We start from the raw sequence: 26,547 nt of genomic DNA, 5'->3' as shown, positions 1-26,547 counted from the left end.
GTTAGCAAGAAAGTAAGCTAAGGTTAGCCAGCATGCTGTAACTTAGCTACGCTGGATCAGGAGTTGGTTGCTTTGTGACGTTAGTTAATAAAGTAATTTGCAACCTGCTTGCTAGCCAATTTACCAACCAGATCAGCGCCGGGAGTCTGGATGAATTAGCGGACATTATCCACTCAACAGTATTTGGCTACAGTAATTACAGAGTGTTGGCGCTGTAGGGGAGCTGAAGAGAGGAAGGGCACTCGGGAGAGCGCAGAGACATCACATACATGTTAAGGAAACCGAGAAATTCAGTCTATTGCTTACCCCTTTAAATTAATATATGAATATAGGGGCCAACATGTGACTTTTACATTTTTTTTCTTAAACAATTTCCTAAAGATAAAATATCAAATCTAGACAATGACTGCACTATAAGGAGCCCAAATAAGCAGCATATCACATCAGGCACACGTGTATTTGCATTTCTGACCTGGTAGTTGTCACTGATGAAGATGTGAATGGGAGACAGGATCAGCTGAAGCATCGTCTCCTTGTAACCCTTTTTCATCTCAAAACACAGCCGCTCCAAGAAGCCGGATGGACCTTCGGGACCCTCGCTGCTGCAGTGCTAAAGGCACCGAGGAGGTAAGAAAATATGTGGACTCATGCATCAAACACGAATCAAGGATTACATTTTTAAAACATCCTTGCAAGCCAAGAAACAAATTAGGGTAAATAAAGTGGACACTTTATTTCAATTGCTCAGAATGTAGAATTATTATTTCAAATTGCCTACAGTATACTTATACTTTTCACCTAGTTCTACTGTATACATTTGGTTGTTTCCATGTCTTGCATGCATAGTGCACAGTTCCATTGTTTTTATCTTGCACTCTAGTGATGGAACAGCTTCATAATATTTCACCGTAGCTCATTTGCTATAGTTCTACACTGATCTCTCTTCCTCACTCTCACCAAACCATTAAACTCAACTATTGGCAGTCATCAGTTTTACCATTGGCAGTCGTCCGTGGACTTTGTAGAGGTTAATGAGCACAGTAATGTCCCAGGGGCGCAGGTCTAGGGGATGGATGTTTGAGTTTTCCGTCTGCTCGTTGTCCTCCATTCCCAGAGGAGACCAACCAAGGCCCGAGGAGGTGGAGGTGGAGGTGGACAGCACAGGGCTGGACACTGCCTCTTCAAAGTCTGTATACATGTCATCCTCACCAAAATAGTTTTCCTGTAGACACACATGAAAGGAAGGTTGCACAGCTGTTTAACACATTTTAGACTTCTAATTCTTCATTACACCAATTGTAATTCAAAACATAACACTAATACGTTGAACTGCTGTTGCGGTGTGAGCTTTGTTATCAGAGACTGACTCGAGGATTTCCGCACCTTGATTGAGATCAGTGCTCGGAGCAAAGGTCCGTAGAGGATGATTTGAGAATCTGGGGACATTTCCATCTCCACGTGAAGTCTGTCGGGTGGGAGCTCTGAGGGTTCCGTGGGCATCCGGCTGTGGGCAGCAGAGGTAGACGTGGAGGTGTAGCGCGGCGGGGCGTTGTGGTGTACCGAGGTGTGCTCTGGGGGACGCAACGCTGACAGCATGGATTCCTCCATCTCAGACACTTCAGACACAATCCACAGGCAAGTTAGACAGCTTTATGTAAAACAGCTCGGTAAGACATAAAGGTACGGTGCCTGAGGAAAGGTTTTTAAAAAAGGTAGTTTGAATTTCTAACAGTCCACAGTCATGTTGTCATGGTTGCCTTTAGAACCAAACAACAAAGAGTTGATACTAAAGCGGTGAGCTTACGCGACTGTTGGAGCTGCTCGTCAGCCTTCTGGGGATAAATGGGGTGCCAGGTGTAGTCAATGATGAGCAAGAAGTTGGGTACGCTCCAGCAATCCAGCCAGCCAGCTCTGATGTGAGGAAGAAAACAACACAGACAGAGTACACAGTCATAATGCTGAGTTTATCATCGTTTCAGGTGGATTTTCCAGCACATCAGCCGCTTTATGAACCGTTCAAATCAAGGACATACGGTCGAGGCAAGAGACAGCAAATGGGTTGGGCCTGAGTTCCCTGCAGGACAGAGTGCAGCGGTCCAGACAGAGTTCGATCGTAACCACCCGGGGGGGGGGGGGGGGGTAAGCGGGTCTCTCGCAGTGCTACATCAGGAGTGTCTTACTCTGGGCTATACATAATAAATTATCTGAATCAATGTTGAGTCATCATGTACAAACTGCACGATGTAGGCGCTACCCGGCCAGCAAAGATTCTCCTGCATCTCCTTGAACTTTCCCTGACCTTCAGGGTGCTGCTTACTATGTGGAAACAGACCCTGCTTTTCCACATTCTAATGCAGGCTAAGTGATGAATAAATGATCATATATCCAGATATCATCGTGATGTGAAGTTACGTCGTCTAAATTGATAATAAACACATACTTACTCAAATTTCTCTGAAAATCTGACCAAACTCAGTTCAAATCAAAATATTGTCTTAATCTGAACATTAAAAATAGAAGATTTTGTCCAGGCCCCCACCGCCCACCCCCTGGTGTTTTTTTTACGCTTCTATTTTTTGTGATTTAGTGAACTATAATCTACATAGACAGCTGTTCAGAAATCACACAAATATCCAGATGTAAATGTGTGTTTTGATTCTATTAACGGTCTACATTTATTGATCAAGGCTCCCGGTCTCCTGTTTCACTGGCGGCACATTCCCCTCACTCGCTACGGTGGGCGGGAAAATAAAATGAAATGGAGATTCCAAGATAAATGGATATAGAACAGTTCTACACAGGATAAAGTGTTTGAATGGAAAAATACTGCTGTGACATGAGCGCTCTAGAAGAAGACCAGGTGTATAACTCTCTTCTTCATCTCAAGTAAAGGACACAAAGGCAGCCCTATGATACAGGCTACTGCACATAAAAACCAAGCGAGGCAGCACATATTGAGCCAAAGCAGAAATAGTGAAGGTTAGTTGTACATTTAATTCATATTGCCACCTACTACCATTTTTTTCTTTCTATCCAAGTTTTGATATGAGTCAGTGTAACAATGATGACTCATCATGCTCTTTGCTAACACACTCGCTTTTTAACCCACAACAGGAGCTAAATGATTCTCAGGTTTAACTCACTCTGCGTGGGTGATGTTCCTCCAGCGGTACTTGGTGGGTTTGGGAGGGGGAGCGCCTTGGTTTTCCCCCGGCATGAACATGTCTGGGGGCAGCTTGACGTTCTGGTAGTCTTTGGCCAGGGTGAGGAGGGGACAGCGGCTCGGGTGGCACTCTGGCAGGGATAGTCGCATGTCTGTATCCTCCGCCTGAGGAGGACAAAAGCACATAAACTTGCATGCACCCACACATATTCAAAGCTGCTGTCAAAGTATCCATGGAAATACATCTGAATCATATCTAACCAATATGAAAATACACAGTATGTGCAGTCATCACCTGTAGGAACATTTTCAAGACAGAACAAATCATATTCACTTAAAGCATGCCTCACCTGTAAGCTGAAGCGGGTATTGCAGGTGGTTGGAACAAACTCGTTGAAAGGCAAAGTGAAGTCTATATTGAGCGTCTCGCCACATGCTGCAAGGTACACTATAGGAGATCAATAATGCAATTGATTAGTCTGCCCTGCTCTGGGATTACGTGGAGTATATACTATATGTAATATATCATGAGCTAATAAAGTCAAAGTATCCTGTCAGCTCCCAGTGTTAAAGAGACATTAAGTTATCGATTGCTTTCATGGCAGGATTCAGATTTCTTTTCTTGTTTTTTTGTGCTAATGCTAATGCTAATGCTAATGCTAAACACATATATATATTGTAGGTCTAGAAAAACTGTTAAAGTAATGTATCGCTCAATTATATATTATGAAGGATTCTATTCCGGTAAATTGGATGAGATAATGTATTAATGTAACTTCAGTTGGGGGGAGAAAAATTGTGAATCATTCATTTCTGGTGGAGGAAATAAAAAACTACAAAAACAATGTGTTCTTTTATTTAATTTTTTATCCACTTCACTTTATTGGCACAGAATTATCTGCACAAAATACGAGTCTTAAATGAGCCAGTTATTTGTGGCTCAACATCTTTGCACATAGTTACAGAAATCTGTTGTAGTTAAGAGCTTTTAATGCAACTTATATTTTGTATTTAAACTTGGATTTCAGCCGAACAGATGCTGCTTCTACATCTTTCTTACCATTCTCCTGCTGTTTGGTGGAACAGTCGATCCAGTTGTGCTGGTTTGCCGCCCAGATCATCTCAAACTGGTGGAAAAGGACCTTGAACTTCCAGGAATAGGGCACAAAGGAGTAGATGTCTGGGGCGCTGTCACTCGCCCAGTCCTGAATCAAATCTAAGAAGAAAGAAGGAGCAGTGATGAAGTGGAAAAGTTGCACCGATCGATAGATCAGCGACCGGAATCAGTCTCAGTCTCCCACTTTGTGACTTTCTTTGTGATTTAGAGACTTTATTACTAAAAAGCGAATGGCAACAGCTACTTATTCACACCATCAGGGAATAAACCAGAAATATATTCAAATATATTATATTGTGATTGCTCGGAGTAATCGCAGTGTCTCTCAGTCAGTAGGTGTGGGGCAGGCAGGCGCACGCTGAAGGAGTGGGACTTATAATACTCATTCTCCTGATTCATTGATAGTTTGGAATATCATTTTTTTAAAAATACACAGTGTTAGATAGACAATAAATAGTTGACTATATAAAAGTCCTACATACACAGCAGAGACTAATACTTTATTTGATTATTCTAGGATATGCATGGACATACAATTAAAAATTACAAATATGCATATGTTTGCTGTCAATTATAATTCACAGAAATAAAGAAAAATCAGAAACGGCAGGTCAGACTTTTAATTAATGAGAAATCAGGTTTAGCCAAGAAATTGCAATCGGTGCATCTTCTTCTGTTTCATACATTTGCCTTACAATGCTGAGCGCTTAATGCAGCACGAGCTGTACTGGTTTTGGTTGAGGCTGTTTGCTGGAGAACTCACCGGTGAAGAAGTTTTTCTGGGCGTAGATGAAGTGGTAGGTGGCCTTGTACACCTCGATCTCACACTGCCACGACTGCGGCATGTTCCACACCCGGGGGTAGCTGGCTATGACATGAAACTGAAATAAAGAAAGTAAGAGGCGGAAAATGATTTCACCTGTAGCCGAGCACTTACTTTGTATGTGCACATTTGACATTGCAATTGGTGAACTTTGCATTGCATCTTTAGTTGATGGAGAACTAACAACTAAAAAAAGTCAAGTAAAAAGCTTCTTGTATAATTGCCCACTACTTACAGCCAGCATCTCAGCCTCCAGAAGAGTCCTGTACTGCATGCTGCTGGTGGTGTCCACGTGAAGCAGCTGGCCTTTGATGGTAGGAGAGTAGCCTGGGGGGGGGGGGGGCGGCAGAGGAGAGGGACAGAAAAGTAGGGCCATCAATTCTCAGAACCCAGTGCTGGAGCTTTGCTCCTGCAAATAATGTAATTTACCAGCAAAACTTGAACAGCTACTCATGTTAACTACATTTCTGCAGACAGAGGGGAGCGTTGACTGATGACTGACAGAACATTTTCAGCTCCGTGCGATAAATTATTTCACATTCCTCACATCTATCAACGTTGAGAACGTCAATGTTCCCTGAGGTCAGTTGTTTTATTCTGGATGTGGCTTTAAATCACATTTCTGATGGTTTTACTCCATCTTTAGTCCACATTACTGTACAAGGGTGGGGACTCACCCTGAGGGGTGTGAGGAGTGTCACAACTAAACATACTCTATGGAGTCTTATGGAGTCTCCCTCGAAGAGCAATGGAGAACTGGAGAAAGTGGTAGTATGTCCAGGGCTCAGAGTGCGACATGCGACCAAGAATTAATTACACATTTTCATTGGCTGCACCGATGTGCCCGACATTTAGCAGCTCTGTCGTGTACGTGTGTAGCAGAACTATAATAAATAATGTGTGCACGTGTGAAACCGCTGCTGAACTTTACTCCTCCTCCAGGGACAACACAACCTCAAGACTGGTTATTCAAATCAAATGTATTTATATAGCCCAATATCACAAATGACACATTTGTCTCAGTGTGCTTCACAGACTGTACATACGACACCCTCTGTCCTTAGACCCTCGCATCACACAAGGAAAATAAATAATGTTTAATTAAAAAAAACTATTGATTGTTTCTTTGTCAAGAAAACTGCTGTAACACGTTACACCTGCCCCAGGCCCTGAAAGGCCCAGGCCAGCCCCCACATCATCGACAGAGGTAACGGCACCACCTGTCTCCCCTGACCCCAACATCTTCAGCAGAGATCAGCAGAGTCAAAGCCTACCAATTACACAAAGGCCTCAATATATGCCTTTTGCTTGGCTTCAAATTTCCATGGTTCAGATACGATAAAACGTATATTATGCATTTCATTTATTGCAAAGAGTGAGGCCAAAGCATAGCTGGGAGCACTGCCCCCTTCCCCGCAGCGTTTCAGCTGCAGGTAGCAGCCGACCGAAGCCGTAAGGAAAGGGGTCAGAAATGCAATAACAACTTTCCAGAGAGCAAAGCAGTATAATTGAACTGAACTTTGAGCTGAAACTATAAAGCTCCGTTAAGCCGAGGTGAGCTGCACATTCAGCTGATAATTCTCTGTAGCTTCATCCCTTTCACATCGTCACTAAATATCACTTAAAGCCGCTTCAAATCAACAATCCTGCACAATTTGCAGTGGCATTGTGCAACACTTGTGTTCGCTTTCATCTCAAGTGTGAAGTGAATAAAACATTTAATAAAAGAGAAAATCTGATTGGAAACTGCAAGAAGTGCTTAAATTCTACTTATTTAAAAATATAAACAAGGCATATCGACAAAGAAATATTATGATAGGTTTCAAATGGAAAAAAGTGTCAAATAAATAAAGATTTTATAACATTGTTGACATCATAGAGCATGAGTCCATCACGACATTTGATAAAGCGGCTTATCATGGCTGTGCTTCAGACATTAGTCAGTGCTACACATTGTCACCAAATGATGGGGAAACTGTTGACGTCTGCTTCTATAGCAAAAACATTTTGTCCTTAAGCCAGCAGGACATCTGCTGATACAAGTGTGGACATTTTGGTGTACTCGTCTTATTTTCTTTCCACAAACTTACCATTCTCTCCGACCGTCATGGGGATGTTTACTTCCAGGTACGAGCCTGCACCTACATTCACATGGATGGCATTGGTTTCCTAGTAACAGAGATGAAGACAAAGCAGGGGGGAGCAGACAGAAGTGAGAATGCATCACTGCCTCAAGAATAAAAGAAATCTGAACAAAATGTTCAGAAGAGGTGAGAACATGACCATCCTCCCCGACTCAAGACATTGTTTATATTCGACATGCATGTATGTTGATTTTTAGTATGCACTTCACAAACTCAGCCTTGTGAAAATCCTATCATTTTTTTTTTTTAAGAAATAAAATATGAAGAAATATCGACAGCTAAAACATGATGAGGCATGAAGACAAAGTCAAGTGGAGCCGCAGGGAGAGGAAGAAAGAAAGAACCAAAAGAGAGAGAAGCAAACACACAGGAGAAAGAGTCACCCTGTTTTTGGTAAAAAGCAGATCAATGGTGGCGTCAGCAATGATGTTCATGCGGAGCTCGAAGGCCTGGATCTGCCTGGGTTTTCCTGGCTGGGCAACCTCGGTCTCCTTCATGGACTGGTAGTCAGCTGGCAGGAAGAACTTCCACAGACAGTCCCTGAGGAAAGTGAGAGTTCATTTCAATGCAAGATCATATCTGTAAAGCCCAACCCTAAATCCTTAAAAGTTTGAGTCTCACTTGACTAGTACATACATGTACATCAGTATTGATATGCAGTTTAAGTACATGCAAAAGAGTTGGTGTCAGACTTAATGTCATTTACAAATGTTACCATTGCAAGTAAACTGGCCTGAGTTTAACTCACAGAAGAGGTTCTGTAATGGTGCAGTTTTGTGCCTTTTAATGGTATGTCCACCAGCTTGTGGTAAGAATAAAAGCTTAAACAGACTGTGTGTGTGATCATTACTCACCTCTGACGATCTGCCCAAGGGCCGTAGTTGAAGTCAGTTCCTTTTCCACAGACAATATCCAGTCCCCAACATGGAGGCAGGTCCTGAAGCTTATCGCCCTCACTGCACGTCTCTGCCTCCTCCACACCCTCCTGCTCCACAGGCACAAGACCTACACACACACACACACACACACACACACACACACACACACACACACACACACACACACACACACACACACACACACTTAGATGACTGAGAACAAATGCTAGACAAAAAACACTCACAACTGTATGAATAATAACAATCCTGAAACTTCTTCAGTACAGCGCCTTCATAATCAACTAGCCAAGGTCCATTGGTCAAGCTCATATCTAGCACTGAAGTGTAGAGGGTTGTTCCATAGCAAAACACACTTTGTCCAAATTATAGAGACGCCCCGGTCGATAGGCCACCGGTCGATACGGGCCACTTGTCAGCTGATCGGCCATGACCAATGACTCGCCGATCAATCTCAAATAGCCGGACAAATTTACACACAAGTGCCGCATGATTGGGGTTGATGGTTTTACGTTGAGGGCACAGAGTGACGCAGACAGTAACGTCACAGCCACACACACACACACATCATCATGTCGTCGGTGTGGAAGTTCTTCAGAGTGAGTGAAAAAGACTTAAAGCTCGCAATTTGCAACTCCTGCAAATCCAAAATAAGTTTCGGAGGAACAAGGTTTTGATAACAAGAAGGTTTTGTAAGTTGCTGCAGTTAAGTTATTTAATAGTCAATGTTTTATTATGAACATACAATTGAAAAGTTACGAAAACGCGCAGGCTGCCAGTTATAGTTCTTAGAAAGAAAGACAATTGCAAACGGTGGATCTCTGCCCAGTTACAAACAATGCTGTGTGTTTGTGTGTTTGTGTGTTTGTGTGTGTGTGTGTGTGTGTGTGTACATACCGGGTTCATCCTGGTAATAGTAGATGTCAACATCGTTGGACTGCATGACCACAAAGCCTTCACCCATCAGTCTGGGGGGTCTAGATGAGAAATCCACAAGATGACAGTTAAAGGTCCAGATTGTAAGCAGAAGTTATGAACTCTAATCGAAATAATCACAAGCAGGGTCACAGCAGGTAAGGCACCAAATCATGAATTAAATATTCCGTCCGCATTGAAGCTGGATTCTGGCACAAAGACCTCTTTGTAAATGCAGTGTCCTTCCTCGAACATATTTTTTGCTTCATCTCTCTGGACATTCCAGTAACGCTTTAGGACACATCAAGGATTGTTGGAGGTTGAAGTCACTTTTCCAGAGGCTACAGCTGCCACGTTTAAATTGAGAGTGGCTCCTTAATCACAGAGGTTAAACTGAATGTCACTCTCTGTAAGTGCAGATAATGGTTTATGGTATCCCTGCTTTAAGTGCAATACAGTTAAAGCTGCCAGGTGAAACATTACAGAGGAGAAGGAGGAATACCTAATGCACACATTCTGCCAACATTGTTGCTATATTCTGTACATACAAGCAGAGGAATAACGAGGCAGTCCCCTGCCTGTGTTTAACATGCACACCAGTTATTACATACTGTAGGATAAATAGGAAGAAACACGGAGAGCGAGAGAGCGGTGTCCAGACTTAATTATTCTAAACTTTATAATGATCTCATTTTCTATAGTTTTTATGGTACGCTTCAAATTATTCTCCAGGAAACAGAATTATCTCCAGTTTTGGTACCGACGACAACACAAGTTGATAAATGATGTTTACAAGTTTTAGAAATCATGTTGAATAAATAAATACCAAATGTTCAGAGTCTGCTACATTATTCAATCTCTTTGGTATCACTTTGATATGAATTCCACCCAATAAGCCTTCAAAAAAATGGCTGTGTTACATTTAAAATAAGTCAAATGTTGCCCCAGCACAGTTTCTTCATCAGTAAGTGACTTGGACCTACTCATCATTCTGCATGCCAAGGTAGCGCGGACTGGGAACCAGCATGACGCGCACATTCTCCAGCGAGCCTTTGACGATGTGCATGTACTGGTCCAGGTGGCTGGATGGAGGCTTGGTGGCGTACGTGAGGAAGGCATCCTCGAAGTTCACACACAGAGTCTGGGGGAGGTAGTGGTTCCCGAACGCCAAACGACCCTACAGGAACGCAAAGGAACAAGGGTCTGAACACTTCTAAGAGGTTAAACATCTTCTGTTCCCATTCACAATGCTCTTAAAGGGATAATAATAATAATAATAATAATAATAATAATAATAATAATAATAAGAAGAATAATAATAATAAGAAGAAGAAGAAGAAGAAGAAGAAGAAGAAGAAGAAGAGACAAGACAACACTTTAAAATGATTAAAGTCTAGCAAAATGCTTTGTTAAAAAGATGCGTTTTTAGGCCTGTTTTAAAAGCATCCATAGTCTGTGGCGTCCTCAGTTGTTCAGGGAGAGCATTCCACAGTCTGGGAGCGGCAGAGCAGAAGGCGCGATCTCCCATGGTTTTGAGCTTGGTCCTGGGGGGAAGGAGGAGGTTAGCCTTTACAGAACGGAGGTTTCTTGTGGAGGTTTGTGGGGTGAGCAGTTCTCTGAGGTAGGATGGAGCATTTCCGTGAATGCACTGATGGGTGTAAAGGGAGATTTTATAATCAATCCAGAGTGAGACCGGGAGCCAGTGCAGTGATTTGAGGATGGGTGTGATGTGTTCGTACTTTCGCACTCTCATCAGGATCCTAGCAACGCTGTTCTGGATGTATTGCAGCTTCTGGATGTTTTTGCTAGGAATCCCGATGAGAAGTGCGTTGCAGTAGTCAAGTCTGGAGGAGACCAATGCATAGACAAGCTTTTCAGCATCTGACAGAGAGAGTGTGGGGCGGAGTTTGGCAATATTTTTGAGGTGGTAGAAGGAGTTTTTGCATGTTTGTAGATGTGGGCCTCAAAGGTCAGATGAGGATCCATATTAACACCCAGATTGGTGACTGTTGATGAGAGTGGAATGTTCTGACCGGAGAAGGTGATGCAGGTTATGGAGGAGGACTGGACCTGATGTGGGGTGCCAACTAGAAGGGCTTCGGTTTTAGAGCTGTTTAATTGGAGGAAATTGTGCTTCATCCACGCCTCTATCTCCTCCAGGCAGGTGGTTAATGTGGATGATGGCAGAGGCGCAGAGGGGGTTGGGTTAGTTCTGATGTAGAGTTGTGCGTCATCAGCATAGCAGTGGAACGATATTCCATGCCGGTTGATGACACGACCAAGGGGGGGACATGTAGATGGTGAAAAGGGTGGGGCCCAGGACAGATCCTTGAGGGACACCACAGGTAACAGAGTGTGTTTGTGATTTTGACACTCCCAAGGTGACATGCTCAGTCCTCCCAGTGAGATATGAGGTGAACCAGTTTAGGGCCGAGTGAGAGAGTCCGATTGTGGAGTGAAGACGGTATCAAATGCTGCAGTTAGATCAAGGAGGATGAGGAGAGATGGAGATCCGGCGTCAGCTGTCATCAGCAGATCGTTGGTGACCCTAACCAGGGCAGTTTCTGTACTGTGGCCAGGGCGAAAACCAGACTGGAACTTTTCAAAGAGGTTTTTGAAGTTGAGATGGTCCTGAATCTGAGTGGCAACTACTTTTCCCAGCACCTTGGATAGAAATGGCTGGTTGAGATGGGTCTGTAGTTGGCAAGGACATCTGGGTCTAAGGTGGGTTTTTTGAGGAGTGGTTTGATGACAGCAGTTTTTAAAGGGGATGGAACATGACCAGACTGGAGGGAGTGGTTTATCACTGTAGTGATGAGGGGACTTATGGCACAAATGTTAGATTTGACCAGGACTGTGGGAAAGGGGTCCAGGGCACAGGTGGAGGGTTTCATCTTTTTGATGATGGCCTCAACCTCTCGAGGATGTCAGTGAAGCGGCAAAGAGGCTGGGTAGGTCCGGGCTGGGGGTTGACAGTCGGGACTGGCAGAGCAGCAGAGTTGGAGAGGAGAGAGCGGATGGTGCGGATGTTTTAAAGATGGCTTGTATGAGGTACTTACATACAACCCACTTTAAAACATCAGAATGCTTCCTTTCTTAGACCCTGACCAAATTCCAGAGTTGTTCTTGGATTTGTGAGGTTACTTACGGTGCTGATGTTCACTTTGATGACAGGAATGAGGGAGCGCCACGATGACGTGTGGTCTGGACTCTCTGCTTTGATGTTCACACTACACAGGGACCAGAAGAGGTTCAGTCTCACAACAATGTAATAGAGCTACATTTCATTTGGCCGTTAGTGGGGAAACGAAAGCTCTCCTCTGTGCTGACACTTCCGATGCATTTGGTGACAACAGACAGAAAAAACTGCTGGTCATCAAATCTCCTTTCATCAATCATCTCTGATGGGAAATTGCTGAGTCCTGCTTTTTTGCAGTTTTGTTTACCGCTCAAATATGTGGATTATTTATTTAAAAAAATGAAAATAGGCCAGATTTTCCCAGCGGTATTTTTATCATTCTGAGTTAAGACAGCTCCAGACGCAAGATACTGTAGTCAGCAATCAAGAGCTTGTATTTCTTAAAATAATATTACACGTTCTTTTCCCTAAAACAACATTAAATACAAGGAAGAGCTGTTTGATGAGGCCTCGGCCGTACCTTTCTAGAGTTTTGTTTCTATCTTCTCGTCCCCTCTCATCATCTTTTTTAAGAGTTATGAGTGTGGGGTCCAGTCCGAAGGTCTCCTGCAGTCGGGCGTAGAGGTCGGTGCGATTGTAGACGTGAAACTCAAAGCCGTTAACGGTCACATAAAGCCTGGTCTCTGCCTTGGGGTCTGGCGACAAGAGAAGAGAGCAAACTCATGTTAATGTCACCTTTAATAACTGGTTAATTTTTCTTTACAATATTCTATAATATCAAATTATATTATTATCATTATTATTTAAAAAGGCATTCTTTCTTCTTCTTTTAAATAAAATGACATTATTTATTATTGCCAGAAACTGTATAAAACAGAAATTGTATTTTCAAAAACCCAGACGGTTCTTGAACAAATCATGTGTGACGAACGCTCCGGTCAGGAAAGTAACCAAATCTAAACTTAAAATAGTGATAGGTCAAAATCCCTTCATTGTACGCGTCTCATTTAAAATTTTGCCAAAAGTTAACAGTTTGCTCAAAAAACTGATCCTGGAAAAAAAACATTGAATTCTAGGAAGCCATGAATAACTTGGCCGAGACAGTCACGTGACAAAGGTCAGTGAAACTTGGACTGACCTGCAGGCTGTTTACACAAGAGAGGCTGAGACCTCCACCCACTCCTCTGATGCAATCTGCTGCTGCACGCTCTGTATTTTACAGGTTAGTAGTTAACAAATGTGTTATAAAGATATTTTGATTGCGTTTTAAGCAGTTCTGTCAAACTGTAGAAACTCTTTGATATTGCGCTGCTGTCAGCAAGTTCAGACGTCGCCGCTGTGTCCAAATTAAATGTGCAAATCCTGAAGAATTGCTGATGAGACATTTGTTTAAATACAGCTTAATATTGCTGCAACTTGCACTATGACATTATAGTAGTTGCTGAAAGTAGGAAACTGTATGTGTACAAGAAATGTGAGAGCTACACCTGTGAATTCATTCTGGGACATGTGTTTTGTGAAAATGAGGTTTATGGATGATTTGCACTTGATGTAGGTTATTGTCAATCTGGATGATGAACTCAATGCGTCTTCATTGCTGCTGCATCTGTACTTCACAGAATTCTCTATTGTTGCTGTGGTACCAACTTTGTGACACTGATAACAAACTCCTCAGTGAAACATTATAATATTATGTTATAAGTAGGACTCTACTCACCATGCTGTTTCTGTTTCGGGTTGTACATTTTCCACCAACGAAATATGAGGAAGCCATCCTGTATCCTGTCGAAAGAAATATCAATCAGTCATCTTAAGATTATCAAGCAGCAGAGGAGGAGCAGAGAACGCAGCGCGGGTCAGGTTACCTGATGGACATGTCTTGGTTGATGTAGTAGACGTCTCTGAACATGACTTTCCCCGACAGCATAGAGAAGGAGAAGGAGCCTACGGAGGGTTCACACATTTTGTGTTACAGACACAAAAGAGTGCAAGTGTAACAATTCCATAAACAAACAGTGCAGTAGTGTTGTAGAACCTTATGCAAGTACAAGCTGTATTTGGATTTGATCACAGTGGTGTGTGACTTCAAGCCAACAAACCACCTAATTAAAATGTTAAACAAAAGATGTAATTAGATGGCTGTGTGAGGCCTGGTAAAAGAAAACAGGGGAGTTGTTGGGATATTTAATCACCTTGTCTCTCTTCTTGCTGAGAAAAAAAAAAAGATCTTAATTAGGATCTAATTGTACAACAAGTAGGTCAGAGTCTGTCACTGAGCAAGAAAAATGAGCAAGAAAACTCAACACAATTTCCCATCATTAATCTTTTTAGGCTCATAACGTGTCTTTCTCTGTTTCAATTACTGCACGCCGAGAGACAGACAACACCTGAGTGTTTCCACTTTAATCTTCCCAGCTGACACCTTGGTGGCAGTTCTGACTTTGCCTCTGACTGACTGCATGACAGGATCTGTACCTCCAGGAAATGTGTTTTTGGTCACTGCCTCGCTGTCAACGTACGCAGGAACTTACTCAACTCAAGCCTGGCAGTGACCCGACACACCTTGGGGCACGTTCAAACCTGCTGAGGATGCAACCCTGTGCTGTTTGGTATGAAGGTTTTGCTCTTCTTGTGTTTTGTAAATGCCACATCCAACGAGCAATGACCTCTTTAGACCTTGAATCAATGAAAAATGTAATTAAATTAAAAATAGATTAGCTGGCTCACGGATGACTGCTCACTTTGTAGTGACTCGTGTTGGCAAAAGGCTGTTAGCTAAGCCATGCCTCCTCATTACATTTTAATGCTGCTTTTGGTCATCGTTCTTGCACTTGCTAATTAGTCGCAGCCTGCGCTGACGGTTCCCGTTAACACACTCCGCTGTGAATTTCTTAATTCTCTGATAAAGACGCAAAGTACAAACATGTATCATTTCCCATCAGCATCACTGTGACATGCTCAGACATATTATTGTATTACAGAGCAGCTGATCCTGACTTGTTTTTGGGAGAATCTAATCCATCGCTAAAGAATGATCCAAGAGTTACACTTAGATGTTTGGCCTCGAGGTGCTTTTAAGTTCCGTGTCATTTATGGAGAGAAATGTAATCTGGTGTTGGAGATGATCACTGAGAGAAGGCGGCTCATCATAAAATATTCAGCCGCCCTCCTCCCTGTTCATCGCTGTGTGACAGAGCTGCTGATGAACTCACCGATATGAATGTAGCCATCCTTGTAGAGTCTGTTGATGATGAGGGTGAGGATGAGGCCAATGTTGCGAGAGTTGTAATAAGTTAAATAGATGATCCATCCACAGGACAGAATGGTCGCTGAAAGGCAAAAAAAAGAAAAAAAAAAAAAAAAGGTCAGCTTTGTTACGACACGGAATACGAAAATAAACTTCTTCTTTTTTTATGTTGCAATAGTTTGTCTACATCATTTATGTTTGTGAACACAACAGTTATAATAAAAAAAGTTTTAAAATATGCTCAGTAATGTTGGTTTTGCCTCTGGTAAGACAAACTCTTTAATTATACATGTGAATTACATCTTTGTTTATAAAAAGTTCAACCAACCCTGATACAATGTGCCAGATGCTACGTCTCCTGACAAAGACTATTAGCACAGAGAAAGGACTGCAGCGTTACAGTAGAAGTAGTCTCATCAGTGATGGATTTAGAGACCTATTATTCATCATCCTTTAAAGGAATCTAGCACTGCAGATGGAATTAATGTAGTTCGCTGCTTATTGTCTCATATCTGGGCCGACAGCTGGGTTTTGCTGCACTTAAGGTTTTGACTATTTTGTTTTTCAGCATGAAGATGTTGCAGCCGCACAGAGCAAACGGCAGCTTCATTATGCGAGCAGCTCAATAACTTCCAGGAGCGCAATAATTGCAAACTATCATTTGTCACCTTTAATTGAATTCAATCACAATTAACAGTCGGATGGATTGAAGCATTAAAAAGCGAATACTCATTAACATCTTTCACAAAATGAGATTTTAAAAACACATTAGGGAATATTACAAACTTTCATCATACTTTATATCGCACAGCTCAATGCAAATAATTTCTTATGACACCACATTATTGGATTTATCCTCGCCAAATGAGCCTCTACTATGACCTCAATGTTCAATTATACCTCAGATAATGAGTATGAAGTGCACTTATGTCAGCACGCTCATATAAAGTCAGGGGGACTGGAATGATATTAAGGATAACATGTTAGCAAACATAAATAAATCAAAGCAGTAGCAATGTTCCAGAATAGTTTAGAGAGCGAAGGAAGGAAAACAGGAACATCTTCTATGAAACTGCAGCTTGAATTAGTTGTGACAGTCTGCACTTTAAATGTGACACATGTATATACTTCCCCCACAGTGCAGATGCAGAGAACTCACCAACGAGGAGCCAGATGAAGTTCGAGTTGTGCTTGTTAAGAAAGTCATCCAGGTCCACGAAGCTGGGGAAAGTGCTTTCATTGTTTTTGGCAACATGCCCATCCATGGCTACAGGCTCTCAGTCTGATACCTAAAACTAAAGCCGCCAAATGTCAGGTTACTTCCACGGCACAGGAACAAAAAGACATTAGCACGACAGCAGAGAAAGCTAAAGAGACACAAGCTTTACTATAAAGGTGTAGCTCATTTGAAACATTTTATTAAAACTACGGGTGCTGCTTACATTTTACAGGAAGAGACAGTTACCCTGAAACTTCTTTCTTAAATAAAACATGGTGGCAGATGGAATTGTAAGGCATGCAAATAAAAACGTTATTAACCTAAAACTATTTACCACAAAATGTAGAATAATTTCACTGTAAATGTGATGACACTATAACAAATAATTAAGCCAATTGTTCTAATTAAAGACGCAAATAAATTTAAACAATTTCTTTAGTTTACAAAATGCCAGATGCAACTAACAATTAACAAATGACATTAGCTATATTTGGTGCAAAGTATCTACAAAAGTAAAAGGTTATTCTCATTACATTAGCCTATATTACACTATAGGACATTAAATCATAAATTCTATATATTTAATGTGAATAATCCTTTAAATAAAACTAAATAATGTTACTCAAAACTGCTGCTCTCACACATGTCGAGGTTCAGTAGAAAATAAAACTAAGATTTCATTCTGACGTATTCAAGATATAGAACCAGTAGATCCGGTCTACACGCTGAGGGCTCAGTTATGTGCACAGACAAATCATTTTGCAAATGGTGCCAACATAATCATAAAAAAAAAAAAGGAAAAGTTATCTTAGCATATCTGTATCGTTCAGTTTTTAGATAGATTCAAAACCTTGGTATAGTACCAAACATTCTCAAGAGCTGAGCACGGGAGAACTTTATAAAAGAAACAAAGAAAAAAAAGCTTGCTAACCGTAACACCACAGGTGATATAATTAGCTACGGTATGTGTGCACCTACTTTGCAAGTCATGAGGACATAGGCTGTGACTATATGTGGATTATTTTATATTTGTGTGGCGTATACAAAATTATATATATATATATATATATATATATATATATATATATATATATATATATATATATATATATATATATATATATATATATATATATATATATATATATATATATATATATATATATATATATATATATATATATATATATATATATGTGTGTGTGGAAAAATATTGTGTGTATGTGTGTGTGTGTGTGTGTGTGTGTGTGTGTGGTGATCCCATGCTTAGGATTCAAAAGCTTGAATACTGTTACGCACACAAACACAAATCCTCATCTAATCCACAAATGACGTTGGCTGTAAAACCACTGAGATGTAACCGAACGCAGCAATCTTTCTTACAGAAAACACAGACAAATATTTTAAGAGACGCAAAATATGATAATCTGTTAAATTGGACCTTCTGTAATTTAACAGAAGATCTAGATCTCACAGGGCGCTTGACACGAGCTTGACAATCAGATGCTGATCCAAATCTGGCTGTTGGGTTTGTTTACCATGTCAAATTTGGCAGGAGGCAAATGCTCATTAAGGTGGTAAACTTTACTTAAACGCACAATACAAAACTCTCTGCCACTTGGGGTCTCTCGATCAAAACAAAAGACTGATTGTTGAAACCGGTAAAAACTAGGAATAAAGCAGTTTAAAATTAAAAACGAACGTCTACGCTAACGTCTACCAAACTTGTTTCTCTGATAACTTGAGATCCAGACATTCAGGAGGTTTTTACCAGCAGCTGAATTATCCGCAGAAGTTTCCTCCTTTCCAAAACAAACAAACAAACCTGACGATTAAAAATGGTAAAAACACCAAATAAAGCAGTTTGATTCTTAAAAATAGTGTTTCTCCATAATAATAATTTAGATCCAGACGTCCGGTGACTAAAATTCTTCATCCGATTAAAATTGACCATATATGGTTGAAAACAACCAAAATCTAAAAAAGTGTTCTGTAAAGATGTGGCTTAAAATTGCATAAAAAGTCAATTTATGACAGCTCTTAGAAGGAAACCACAACGCTCAAATGAAATTACGTTAACATAATTAAAATGACGGATTTCTCTAATATTTGGGATAATGTAAATATACAACTCAACAAAATATATAACATTCGTCTCGTCCTTGTTGGACATTTAAATGTGGAAATGTCACATATTATATCTTTAAAAGAACTAAAGCAGTGGTAGTATGAGTTTCTGAAATCACAAGCACAGATATTCCCGTCAGGCAGCTTTAGGTTTTGAATATTACCCTCTGACATAAGTTAAGAGGTATGAGCAGAGTATGCGGTCATCCCAGAAAGATAGGTGTTGTCAGTGACTCATCACATATTAATTGAGTGTTTTCAGTTTTGGTTTTAAAAGGAGGGTAATTAGGTCAGCTAAACCAGTTACATATCAATGTTTAGTTAGCTTTGACAGCAGTTCCCAAAGTTTCTCATGTTATCCACTCTCCCGACAGATATTGTAAACAGCAGACCAAATGCAGCCACAAAACAACAAACCTAAAGGAGGACAGTTTTGTGAAGTACCTGTGTATATCATTGTTGCAGACATAACAGGGGACACAGAAGCATACACTCACTTGGATTACCTATGCTTATTAATAGTCTAATAAAATAATAATCAATTTTGCTAGGGAATTTGCTTGCTCACAAATAATTTCACAGGAACATAAACTATCAAGACATGTAGTGATGTTCAGTACCCATGTGCAAAACAACAGAGTAGAACTACATTGATGCACTAGTCTGTAGAAAATCTGTCTGTCAGATTTGACCCTCCTCATCGCGCCAAACTGCACTGAAAACCATGGTCTTAATCTGACCAGCAAAATACACGCCTTGTTCAATATGACACGAGAGACCGTCAGAATTCCTGGAGAAGCTTATTCGGCTCAAAAGGTGTTTCACAAAGCAGCAGTTAAGCCACATTCAACATTTAATTCAAGGGCGGTCACATAATGCACATTAGTTGTTGCTTGTTGCTTAACGTTAAACACAAGGACGATGAGGATGACAAAAGAAAGGAAAACAGTTTATATTGAGGGTACTTGACTGTCTTTTGGCTTTGTTTACATATTGAACTGGTAGAGCTATCATTGCCACGATTTTCTATCTTGATATAACCCTGTCTGTTTAGCTAAAGTTCAACATGGCCAGGAGTATACCGATTGCTAAATTAATAATTCACTTGACTTTAGATGTAATATGGAGCCCAGAGCCATACCTGACACTAACCATACACCTAACGTTAGCTTGCTAATCCCAGTTATTTCCTGAGCATTATCCTCAGTATTAGCAACACAAACGATCTGATGCCTAAAGGGTTTAATTTATTGGCATTTGTAACGTTAATACAATAGGCTGGTGGCCCGACCAGTGTAGCCGGAAAGCCTCTTAACGAATGACATTTTAGTTTGTAGATAATACAGTTATGAAGCTAACCGCTAAATATCATAACGCTAGCACTGAGGTTGGCTAGCAAGCTAATGACAGCAGGCCGCACCCTATAACTTCTAATTTTTCAAACTGTGAAAGCAAGTTACTTGGCAATCGTAAAATACCTTAATGTCCTCGGTAAAGCATGTGGTTTCATCTTTGCTCCAGTTATTCAGGAGTTGTCGTCCTTTTGTCGTGTCAGACATGAGCATAGCTAGCATCTTCTGTTGAATATTTACCTGGCAGGCGGCCAGTTAACATCTCTTCCTGTTCTGTTGAGGGCGGTCATATCATTGACCAATAGGAAAAATGGCAAGTAAGAGGCTGACCAATTAGAGAAAAGAGTGAGCGAGGCCCCACACACAGTTGACTGACAGTTCTTTCTGCCAATCAATATCAATGTTTTTATAGTAGTGGGATTTGAGCAGTACTGTATTGGTACATCCGCAGCAGCATCAACAGGATTCAGACGTTTGTAATGATCTGTTTATTAAAGTTTTCCAGGGTATAATATCCAAAAACAGCAGAATTATATCAAATTAATGCAAAAATGACTGTATTCCTAATACAATTCAAAGTATGTATGCACAAACACATTTGAAAAGAAAACTTTAGAAAAAGAAAAAGAATACATATTAAATATATATATATTTTTTAAAGCAATGAACAAAGAAGTAAAGGTGGTTTATTAACCTGGTATTTTTCATGGTGTTAAACTGAAAGCATAAAGAAAAGTGAATAGCTCTTATTTAGATTTCTGCATTAACTAGAGGGGGTTCAATATTTAATGTGGACTATATTTCACACACTAAAATATTTTTCTTATACAGTGAATATGATTTACATCTCAATCCATCTCTGTAAACCAAGAGCCTCTAGCCCAGGAGTCGGGAACCTATGGCTCGCAGACAAAGTAATAAATAATTATACTGTGTCATTTTAAAGTAAAACATTTAGCAGCGGTGTCAAACTCAATCACAGAGAGGGCGAACATGAAAAACTGGGACTACGTCAAGTGCCAAACACGGTCCACATTAAGTGCAAATAGATATGGAACATATTTAGGTAGGCTACATCCTCCTAGTATGTGTCAGAGCCAGATGTTTGGAATCTTTTCTGAGCTGCCAGTTTAATGTTTGGGGTTCTGTGGAAACTCTCAGTGAGTGAAGGTGAGCATCAGTGAGGCGACTCCTGTGTGGGTTTTTGTTCATCTTCATCACAGAGAAAAGCTGCTCACACAGGTGTGTGCTTCTAAACATGCAGAGCATCTGGAAGGCGTGAAGGAGGGTTGGGGTATCGTTTCGGGGATGAAGCTTGGAAACTGTGCAGCAACCACAGAGTCACACTTTGCCTTGAGTGTGTCATTACACTGGAGGTCAATCAGCTCCATTTGGATGTTCACAGGTGCTGTTTCCACGTCAACTGCAAACAGATTGCTGAGCAGTTAATTTCTGAGCTGCAAAGTCAGCAATTTAGCTCAGTTTATCAGCAGAATGTGTAGTCGGGAACACAGCGGTGAAGATGGTTTGTCAGTGTTTGGAAACACGTAGTGACCATAGTTTCCTTCTGCATCCGAGTCTCCCACAGGCAGCCTGGCATCATACATGTCCGTGATCACACGGCCCTGAAGCTGGAGCTTGGAGCTTGAAGCTTGGTTATGTCGCACAAAAAGGTCAGCTCACATCGACACTTTTCGTCGCAGAGATCTGTGGTGTCTTTCCCTTTGCTTTCCAAAAGCTGACAGATTTCCTCACACAACTCGAAAAATCTATTCAGCACTTTCCCTCGGCTCAGCCAGAAAAGACTTAAATTGGCTCTTATAAAGTTTCCTGCCTGTGTTACGGTGCTTATTACATGTTCCATCTCCAGAGCTTTACAACACAGCGCTTCCTGGTGTATGATGCAGTGATACACCGTCAGCTCACCTGCACAGGTCTCCCGCTGCATCTTCTCCCGCATCCTGCCCACTAATCTGCTCTTTTCATCACATCGCAGGCGTTCCATCTGTCGTCAGTCCCATCAGTTTGTCCCGGGGCAGTTTCATTTCTCACACATTTAGATACTTCCTCAAATCTGTATTTCCCGTGGTTGTGCCATGCATTGATTGAATTACCAAAACCGGCGGGCCAGTTATGATAGACATATATTTTCTCGTGGGCCGGATATAATTGCCTTGAATTTGACACCCGTGCAGTGAAACGTCCACATAACTGAGATAAATAACATAAGCGTTTAGTTTATTTAATAAAAGAGCACCTGTTCAATGAAACACTGATAGCACTTTTAGTACTCGGAGACGTGTTATACTTAAAAAATGCACCCATAAAGTTGCATTAAAAATTTTTTTATATATATGGCTCTCAAGGAAATACATTAAAAAATATTTGGCTTTTATGGCTCTCCCAGCCAAAAAGGTTCCCGACCTCTGCTCTAGCCAGTAGTGTATTATAGGCTACAGATTCAGTCGTGAAGCAGTGAAATGCAGTGCTGGTCCGTTTCCCACATGTTTCTAGTAGGCTACACATACAAAATGTATTGTCTACTGACATTGCATTGCCAAATAGAGCCTATCCTTTATACTACAATTAGTATATAGGATGTGTTAATGTATTAGTGTTCTTTCCTGCCATTATATTGAAACAAAAAGTGTAATGTGTAGACTGGTAGACAAACACAATCAACACTTTATATTCAGCCTGTTGCAAATTCTGTTGTTGTAGATATTTTAGTTTGAATCTTAATTAGGGCCCGAGCACTGAACCGAGCATTCAGTCGGCGAAGGCCCTATTAGAGTTGCAGGAATTATTTAAGGTTGTTGTCCGACAGATTTAAGAGTTTTTATTAACTTTTTTTCGTGTTCTTTTTTTCTTTCGTGTTTCACAACACATTTCCTGATTTCCATTAGACTAATACTGTTTATTGGGAGTGGTGAAGTATTTAATTATAAAAGATTTATAACAATCACTCTTTATTTTCCTACCATTTTATTATTTGTGTATATTAGTTTTGTAAATCGTCCCAACATCCCTTGAATATTCTTTGGTTAAATACCTGCAAATAATATTATTTGCTTTATTTGAATACATACATTTATTTTGGATACATATCATTTGCTGCCAAGCTCATTCTTAAACTTTGGACATTTAAAATTCTACAGCCATAGCAGCTCAATCAGTATTTTGGTTTTGAGCTTAATGCCGATGCTAACATGGAAACATGCTCACAATGACTAACATACTGATGTTTAGCAGGTATAATTACCATGTTCAGCATCTTACTTTAGCATGCTACCATTTCCCAATGACTAAACAAGTATGTAGAGGCTGATGGGAATGTCATCAGTGCTGGACAGTGACAATTCTGAACTGATCAAAGCACTGGCTGAAATGTCAGGGGATCAAACTTATTAGAATTCATCTTGAGGGGGGAAGGAATGTCTGTACCAAATTTCATGACAATCTGTCTGAGAATAGATGTTGAGAAATGTCAATGAAAATCAAAAATGTCAACCTCAAGAAAAATTGAGAGATCCCTAGGGTCATAACGATTCATCCTCTGGCAACCATGAATGTTCAATATTTTGTGCTATTCCATTTAGGAAGATATTTCACATTTGATGGTGGTGCAGGAGGAAAAAGGACAATACTTGCAGTGGTGGTTCTAGACCAATATCACTGGGGGGGCCTGGCTGGGGCCAAGTGTTTTATCAGAGGGGTACATTCAACCCGAGGTACATTCAACCCGGGACAAATGAGACAAAGCAGTGTTCAAGCCTTCAATATTTTTAGTAAATAAGTATAAATAATCGCGCACTACAAAAACAATACCATGATTGGTATGTTCCTGACTGATTACAGCATCTCTCCAGTGATCAATCATGGCTTGCAAGTTTTCATTTAGGTTCCCATGGTAACGAGTCACACCATTCATAATAGTGATGGGAGGTCCATGTTATGAGCTAGGTTTCTGTTTCCGGTTTCATTTTGAAATGTTCCCTTCCCCTTGTGTCATGTCTGGTATTACTTCCTGCCCTTGTGTTTCTTGCCTTTCTCCCCGAGGTGTGTCTCGTTCCCTTCATTAGTTTCCTCCTGTGTATTTGCCTTTCTCTCCCAGCTGTGTCTCGTTCCCTCGTTTAGTGTCTGTGTGTATATATCCCTGTCTGTCGCGGTGTTCCTTGTCAGTTCGTCATCTAAGTGTCACCCCTGTTATTGATGTTACCTCGTGTCTTCCTCGTGTCTTCCTCGTGTCTTCCACCTGTCATGCTCGTGTCCTGCTTGTGTCCTGCTCGTCTCTACCCCGTGTCTTTCTCTGATTGGTTTGTTATTTTGTTACTTTGTATTTCTGTATGTTTATTAGCTTTTGTTTATAATGCTCTCTTTTTGGTTAAAATCATCATCTGCGTCCTGCAATTGGGTCCTCTCCTGAGACATACAGTCCATCCATCGTCTACCGCTTATCCGGGATCGGGTCGCGGGGACAGCAGCTCCAGTAAGGAACCACAATCTTCCCTTCTCCGGGCCACATCCTCCAGCTCCGACTGGGGGATCCTGAGGCGTTCCCAGGCCAGTGAGGAGATATAATCTGGGTTTTCCCCGGGGTCTCCTCCCAGCTGGATGTGCCTGGAACACCTCCCTAGGGAGGCGCCCAGGTGGCATCCTTACTAGATGCCCGAACCACCTCAACTGGCTCCTTTCAACGTAAAGGAGCAGCGGCTCTACTCCGAGTCTCTCACGGATGGCTGAGCTTCTCACCCTATCTCTAAGGGAGACGCCAGCCACCCGTCTGAGAAAACCCATTTCGGCCGCTTGTACCCGTGATCTCATACAGTGACAGTGACAAATGGAAGGAAGCCGCCTGTAGAAAGGACAAACAAGTTCTTCTTCGACAGGCCCATGGGGAGATGGCTGAAAGGCCTTGGTTGAGGGATCAGGGATTTCCTCAACCTCGCAGATCAGTCTGCCTTCCAGTCAGCTTGCCAGCTCACCGTTCCTTCTGCTCCAGCACCTGACCCATTCCTGGGTACCTGCCTAGCCCGGGAAGGACCTCTGAGTGCGCAAAAGGCTTCCAGTTCTCTGATGAGGAGATTTGGCCGTGCTAGCCACCGACATTCCGGCTCCCAGTTCACCGTTCCCGGTGTCGGACCACGACAGCCTCCAGTTCCCGCTGTCGGACCTTCGCAGACCTCCGTTCCTGCTGCCGGACCTCCGCAGACCTCCGTTCTTGCTGCCGGACCTCCGTAGACCTCCGTTCCTGCTGCCGGACCTCTCGAGACTCCAGCTGTTCCCCAGCCACCGGACCTCTCGAGACTCCAGCTGTTCCCCAGCCACCTCTCGAGACTGCAACTCTGCTCCTGCGGCCCCTCGAGACCCCAGTCCCTGCGTTTTCCTGGTTCCTCGAGATCCCAGTCCCTGAGTTCTCCTGGCCCCTCGAGACCTCAGTCCCTGTGTTCTCCTGGGGTCTCGAGGAACCAGGAGAACGCAGGGACTGAGGTCTCGATAGGCCAGGAGAACGCAGCCCCTGTGCTCCCTCTGTCCCTGGAGACAACAGCCCCTGTGCTCCCTCTGTCCCTCGAGACCCCAGCCCCTGCGCTCCCTCTGTCCCTCGAGACACCAGCCCCTGCGCTCCCTCTGTCCCTCGAGACACCAGCCCCTGCGCTCCCTCTGTCCCTCGAGACCCCAGCCCCTGTGCTCCCTTCGTCTCCCCAGACCCCGGAGGTCCCTTCGCTCACCTCTCCCCTCTTCTCTCGATGTCCCTTCGCTACCCTGTCCTCTCGATGTCCCTTCGCTACCCTGTCCTCTCGATGTCCCTTCGCTCCCCTCTCCTTTCGTGGTCCCTTCGCTCCCCTCTCATCTCAAGGTCCCTTCCCAAGCCCGGCCTCCTGAGCGGCTCCGACCGCCTCCAGCCCGGCCTCCTGACCGGCTCCATCCGCCTCCAGCCCGGCCTCACCTCCGGCTTCCAGCCCGGCCTCACCGCCGGCTTCCAGCCTGGCCTCCGGAGCGGCTCCGCCCGCTTCCAGCCCAGCCTCTCCAACTTCTAGCCCAGCCTCTCTGCCGGACTTCCGATTGGCTCTGCCCGCATCCCGCCAGGCCTCTCCGCCCGCCTCCAGCACGGCCTCCAGAGCGGTCCCGTCTGCCTCGCTGTCCTCCAGAGCGGCTTCCTGCCCCGCCTCTTGCCTTTCTCCCCCAGGTGTGTCTCGTTCCCTTAATTAGTTTCCTCCTGTGTATTTGCCTTTCTCTCCCAGCTGTGTCTCATTCCCTCGTTTAGTGTCTGTGTGTATATATCCCTGTCTGTCCCAGTGTTCCTTGTCAGTTCGTCATCTAAGTGTAACCTCTGTCATTGATGTTACCTCGTGTCTTCCTCGTGTCTTCCTCGTGTCCTGCTCGTGTCCTGCTCGTGTCCTGCTC

At 42.4% G+C, this 26,547-nt stretch overlaps 1 protein-coding gene across 1 annotated transcript in view; it reads right to left on the bottom strand.

Moving 5' to 3' along the window:
* Window positions 1–20,403, bottom strand: part of kiaa1109 (KIAA1109 ortholog) — an 84,217-nt gene extending 63,814 nt beyond the window's left edge. The window contains 21 exon segments of the mRNA XM_029459954.1: window positions 473–610; window positions 998–1,222; window positions 1,384–1,616; window positions 1,805–1,911; window positions 3,144–3,328; window positions 3,514–3,611; window positions 4,224–4,379; window positions 5,044–5,161; window positions 5,339–5,430; window positions 7,194–7,272; window positions 7,631–7,787; window positions 8,102–8,252; window positions 9,041–9,120; window positions 10,042–10,235; window positions 12,207–12,288; window positions 12,718–12,892; window positions 13,915–13,979; window positions 14,063–14,141; window positions 15,410–15,526; window positions 16,604–16,739; window positions 20,269–20,403. Coding sequence (XP_029315814.1) covers window positions 473–610; window positions 998–1,222; window positions 1,384–1,616; window positions 1,805–1,911; window positions 3,144–3,328; window positions 3,514–3,611; window positions 4,224–4,379; window positions 5,044–5,161; window positions 5,339–5,430; window positions 7,194–7,272; window positions 7,631–7,787; window positions 8,102–8,252; window positions 9,041–9,120; window positions 10,042–10,235; window positions 12,207–12,288; window positions 12,718–12,892; window positions 13,915–13,979; window positions 14,063–14,141; window positions 15,410–15,526; window positions 16,604–16,709 — 2,637 coding nt within the window. The 5' untranslated portion in view covers window positions 16,710–16,739; window positions 20,269–20,403.
* Between the last annotated feature and the right edge of the window lie 6,144 nt (window positions 20,404–26,547).

This window comes from Cottoperca gobio, chromosome 22, assembly GCF_900634415.1.
Source record: "Cottoperca gobio chromosome 22, fCotGob3.1, whole genome shotgun sequence".
NCBI lineage: Eukaryota > Metazoa > Chordata > Actinopteri > Perciformes > Bovichtidae > Cottoperca > Cottoperca gobio.
The sequence above is the reverse complement of the archived record's forward strand: the minus strand, read 5'-3'. Positions and strand labels throughout refer to the sequence as shown.